This window comes from Megalobrama amblycephala, linkage group LG2 (genome assembly GCF_018812025.1).
Source record: "Megalobrama amblycephala isolate DHTTF-2021 linkage group LG2, ASM1881202v1, whole genome shotgun sequence".
Classification (NCBI taxonomy): Eukaryota; Metazoa; Chordata; class Actinopteri; order Cypriniformes; family Xenocyprididae; genus Megalobrama; species Megalobrama amblycephala.
The window spans coordinates 6896582-6902581 of record NC_063045.1 but is presented as its reverse complement, the minus strand read 5'-3'; the positions used below and the strand labels follow the sequence as shown (position 1 = coordinate 6902581).

General features: G+C 35.7%; 1 protein-coding gene across 1 annotated transcript; it reads left to right on the top strand.

Moving 5' to 3' along the window:
- The first annotated feature begins 503 nt into the window (after positions 1-503).
- On the top strand, positions 504-3378 carry LOC125263343. The gene is made up of 4 exons (XM_048182351.1): positions 504-687; positions 2100-2438; positions 2673-2957; positions 3047-3378. The coding sequence occupies exons 1-4, from the start codon at positions 561-563 to the stop codon at positions 3196-3198; spliced, it is 903 nt and encodes a 300-aa protein (XP_048038308.1). The 5' UTR covers positions 504-560; the 3' UTR covers positions 3199-3378.
- The last annotated feature ends 2622 nt before the right edge of the window (positions 3379-6000 follow it).

Genomic DNA, 6000 nt, shown 5'->3' with positions numbered 1-6000 from the left:
GTAACAGTACTTGTACTTAAGTACAAATGTTCAGAACTCTTTCCACCACTGCACATGTGTTTTCATTCACTCTGTCAAGTGGACTATATTAGTGAACTAATGTAGGGAATAGTGGATGAGGGTATAGGGTGTGATTTGAAACACAGCCTCTGAGTGTCGACTTTGAGTGTTGTTAATTCACAGTATATTGCTGTAAGCTACTTTCTCGAAAATGTCAAATATTACCCAGAATGCATTGTTTTCTATGGCATCTTACTGTTTTAATGGAAAACAGCAAGTTACTGTTGAAACTTGGCCATTTTTTAAAGCAATATTTTACAGTATGCTTGCACCGAGAATGAGTGCAGAAACCGATGCAAGTATAACAAGATACAGATATCTAATTCAATATTTCACTTTTCTGCCATTAGATTTCATTCAGGGTCAGAATTAATTTGAAAACGTAAGATCAGCAAAGCTTGTTGATTTTCATGATATTAAAGGAGACGGATGTGTGAGCGGAAACTAACTGAGGTTGGGGGTGGATTCACACTCAATCAGATAAATATCACAGCTCAGTCATGGTTCAGGTCAATCTGAGTGTTTTCAGACATTTTAAGAGTTACTACCGTGAGCTTTACAGTGAACTGATGAAGAAAATGTTTCTCAAATTACTTTTGATCTGTTTGTGTTTGTGGCGTCTGGATGGTGAGTTTAAATGTGTTTTTTTGACTTCAGTTGTTTCTGTTCTGGTACCATGTGATAAATTACTGGTTAAATTAGTCAGAGAGGATCAACATTCACTGTTATTCTCATATAGAAATAATTCAACTGTGATTTTACTGTCAGATCAAGTTTGGTCTAAACTCAGTTATTAGGGATGGATTTAATAAATGTAAAATAAAATAAATATGAAGCTCAAATACCCAGCATTAATTGTAGTTGTAGGAAAATTCTTTCTGTTGTCTATTTCTTTTTCATTTTTCATCGTTTGTCACTGTACTGCTGCAGAATATTATTCACTTCACATTTTAATGATTAAAAGCATTTTAGTGAAGCTTCATAAAACCAACATCAAGTGATTTTAATCTGTGCAAAACTCTTTTCTTCATGTGTGTTTGGTGATTATGATGAAGTGGAGTCAGTGTTAGTGATTGAGGGAGATTCAGTCACTCTAGACTCTGATCTTACTGAAATGAAGGATGATGATGAGATTCAGTGGATGTACGAAGATGAAAACACTGTAATAGCTGAAATCAATAAACAGGCCGACAGATTCACTGTAAATGATGATGTTCTTGATGGGAGATTCAGAGACAGACTGAAGCTGGACAATCAAACTGGATCTCTGACCATCACAAACACCACAATGAAACAGACTGGACTTTATAAACTACAAATCAACAGTCAGATCAAGAGTTTCAATCTTACTTGTGAGTGAAATATTGTTTTAGATTTTAATCACCACAAGATGTAATTATTTATCCAAACACCATTTTGCTGATTTTGTGTCTGTTTAACTTTAGTTAACCATCATAACTTTTTTTAATAGTCCTAATCTGTGTTGAACCCTGTTTCTGTTTTTTATGTGTGTTTGATGATACAGTGCTGAGGATTGTGACAGTGATTGAGGGAGATTCAGTCACTCTAAACTCTGATCTTACTGAAATGAAGGATGATGATGTGATTCAGTGGACGTTTAGAGATGAAATCACTTTAATAGCTGAAATCAATAAACGGGTCGACAGAATCACTGTATATGATGATGTTCATGATGGGAGATTCAGAGACAGACTGAAGCTGGACAATCAAACTGGATCTCTGACCATCACAAACATCAAATATACCAAATCTACTATATTTTGTTATCTACAAATCAACCATTTGAAGACATTGTTCATTCTCGATGTCATTGGTGGGTTAAATATTGGTTTCTCCTGGTTTTTTTTTTTTTTTATCACCATAAAAAGTGAAATTATTAATCCACACACCATTTAGCTTCTGTAGTTTTATGACATTATTTCAAAAGTAAATTTCAAATGATTTACTTTAGTAAACCATCATAAAGTTTTTTTTTAAGTCTTAATCAGTGACAAAACCTGTTTCTGTTTGTTCTTCAGGTGTGTTTGGTGATACAAAGGTAATGTCAGTGATGGAGGGAGATTCAGTCACTCTAAACCCTGGTATTATTAAAATTAGTAAAGATGGGATTCAGTGGATGTTTGGAACGGACAACAGTGTAATCGCTAAAATCACTGTAATGGCTGAAATCATCCCTGTATATGATGATTACGATGGGAGATTCAGAGACAGACTGAAGCTGGACAATCAAACTGGATCTCTGACCATCACAAACACCACAACTGAACATGCTGGAGTTTATAAAGTAAAGATTATCAGAAATATAGTCAAGCTTTTCAGTCTCGCTGTCTGTGATGAGTTAAATATCAGTTTCATCTGTTTATTACAGCTTTTTATTAATTCTAAGGAATCTTATCATTTAAATGTTGTTTTATTCTTAAAATGAATAATTAGCCTTTTTTTTTTTTTTTTTTTTTACATTTATAGCAGTTTTTATTTAATTTTTTTATATCAGATTTTAAATGTTCTATTTTGATCATCTTGGTTCCTCTTGATGTTTCTTGAATATCTTCATTCATCCTCATTTCTCTTTATTCTCTGATGTTTTTCAGCTCATCTGCCTGTTCCTGTCATCAGCAGAGACTGTTCTTCATCATCATCATCATCATCATGTTCATTGGTGTGTTCAGCTGTGAATGTGAGTCATGTGACTCTCTCCTGGTACAAAGGAAACAGTTTATTGTCCAGCATCAGTGTGTCTGATCTCAGCATCAGTCTCTCTCTACCTCTGGAGGTGGAATATCAGGATAAAAACACCTACAGCTGTGTGCTGAACAATCCCATCAGCAACCAGACTCAACATCTGGACATCACTCACCTCTGTCACACATGTTCAGGTACGGCAGTGCTGATATTAGTTGATGTCAGCGCTGATATTAGTGTTTACTGACTGATCTGATCTCAGTTTGATGTTTTTATTCCTCAGACTCTGTCCACTGTTGTGGTCCTACTGAAGCTGTGATCCGATTGGTCCTCTCTGCTCTGGTGGGCGTGGCTACTGTCATTCTTCTGGTTTATGACATCAGATCCAGCAGAGCTGAACGAGATCAAGCACATATTCACACATCAGGTACATGATTGATGATGTCTATTTTTGCATATATTAATATTTGTGAGATTTATTATTTATGGCTCTATATGTTATCTATGGATATATCTTTTTCAGGAAGTATTGAAATCTAAAGCAGAATGGTGAACATTAAAGGTTCTTCAAGTGTGTGTTTTTTTTTGTTATTCTTTTTCATAAATACTGATGATTATTTGAGCTTCTCTCTCTTTCAGTGTCACATTTTTCTATTGGAAGGCTTTATTGTTGATATTACTCTCAGATAATACACACACACAGACCTCACTTTACTAATACTGCTGTTCATCTGTCATATGTATTTGCTTGTCTTTATCAATAAAGTTTTCTCACTTTGAGCTTCAAGAGTCTCTCCATGTTTTATTACATTTATTATGTCAAGCATCTCCTGGAGGAATACTAACTTTTATGTATATTTTAATGATTTCGGCAGTGTGCCATACACTCTTATAAAGGATGCGTTAAAACTGATTCAAACTGTGTTAAATTTTTACACATCAGTGTGTGAGTTTAGGGACAACACTTGTTGTCAATGATTTTAACACAGTGAATGTGTCAGGAAGGATAACCAGAGGTGTAGTCAGGACCAGACCCTCCAAGACAAAGACCAAGACCTTTGAAGAGGGAAGTTAATGAGATAATTAAGACATTAATCAAGCAGTAGTGATGAACACCTACTGTTAACAGACAGAATCATTGAAGGAAAGAGGAAAACAACAACAAAATAAAACACCTGTGCTACTTCTGAACATGAAGACCAGAGTTGCAATAATCTTTGTCAAGTCCATTAAAAAAACATCACTTACACATCAGTGCTTGTGTTTTGGTTTATTTTTGCACATTCACTGTGTCAAACACAGACATTCAGAATGTGTCAAAAAGCTTTTTTAAAAACCGACTCGAATTGGCTAAATTCTTACACATCAGTGTGTGAGTTTAGGGACAACACTCTTTGTGTTAATTTTGACACATTCATTGTGTAATGATTTTAACACAGTAAATGTGTCAGGAAGGTGATCTGTTATGAAGCAGAATCACCAAAGGAGAAAATCACAATTATAAGTCACCATTATGGAGATTAGTGTTCGTTTTAATTCGGCTCTTGACCCTTGACTTTTTAATAGTAGATTTTGTTTGGGCTGCTGTAACTGAGTCATAACAGCCAGACAAGCAAAGAGAAAAGATGATCAGGTGGTGTTGGTTATGTTTTCTCATAATCATTATTTGATCTGAATCTCTGAGTTAGATTTGCATTATTGATTACAGCAGCACTGTGATTCTACAGCACAAGATCTGGCTTTTGACTCCAATGAACCCTGCAATGTTGCTTTTTCTTATCTTTTATTTTATCTGTACAAACATCAGTGTGTTTGGTGGGTAAACAGCTTCTGCTGGATGTTTGTCATATCTGTGTGTGTCAGCAGTTTGCAGCTGAAGCGTTTCTTAATTTTTCTCCTGCTAATAAACTCACAATCTTCCACTTCACACAAAAAATCTTTACACTTAAATAAACTCCACAGAAATAAACAAAGCACACAGAAATAAAACGTAATGTACGGAGCGGGACAACGGAGTTGGAGATCCACGTGCAGGCTTTATTCATAATAAGAGTGTAGTCAAACAGACAGTAGGTCGATCATCAGCAAACAGTAACAGGAAGGCAAGGCAAAAGAGTAATCCAAGAACACAGGCAATGGTCAAGGCAGGCAGCAAATGATCAAAAACAAGGAAACAGTCCAGGGTCAAAACACAGGCTAGGCAAGACAAGGCAGGACGGAATGCAAACCAATGGCTAAAAAATACTCAGCAATGTGTGTGTGTGTCTGAGTGCAGCTCATAAAGTGTCACTGATGGGTAACAGGTGTGAGTGTGTGATTGGTTACTAGATGGGGAATTGTGGGAAATGGAATCCATATGATGACAACAGAGGCACATGTAACACAAGCGAGAGTCACAGGTCAGAGGTCACATATGTGTAACAAAAATATAAGTCTCGATGGCTTAAGAGTGAAAGGATCTTGGTCCCCACTCTGGTACTTTGAGTTTTGATTATGCACAATGTGTGAATATGTTTTATCTTACACTACTGTATAATATACTACAGGAATAGATAGTGTGTGTTTCAGGTCAGTAGGTGTCAACACGGTGGCTTCCTGAACAGAGTTGGGCAAGTTACTTCCAAAATGTAATATATTATATACACTGTTAGACCTTGCCAGGCTTTTTTTTTACAGTAAAATACTGGCAACACTGTTGCCAGTAATTTACTGTTGATTGTACAGTTATTTACTGTAATCTACAGTCTGATACTGTAAAGACGCCATGCGCTAAGTGATGATTGAGCATAAATGATGAACACCTGCTGTTAACAAGCAGAATCACTGAAATCACGGAAAATATATGAGCAGAAACACAAGAACTACAACTGTCTCCCAGCCAGTAAACATTATTACACTTATTACTGACCAGATTAACTTTGTTTCTACAGAAGATCTCATTGAGAATTAAAAGAAGTTTAGATTTTGATGTTTTATTGAAAATGTTTGGTTTGATGTTACTATTGAGGAGATCAGTGTTTGCTTTAGTTGAGCTCTTGACCCTTCTTACACTGTTGAATAACAGGCACAGTATAATCAATAAAAAGCACATTAAATCAAAGACTAGACAGAGAAAGAGATTAGTGAATTAAACAAGTCCAAGATGATTACAGCATCATCACAACAGACAAAACACCTGATCAACTTCATGTTGGCTTTTTCCTGCCATAACAAATGTGTTTTATAAACACTCAGTTA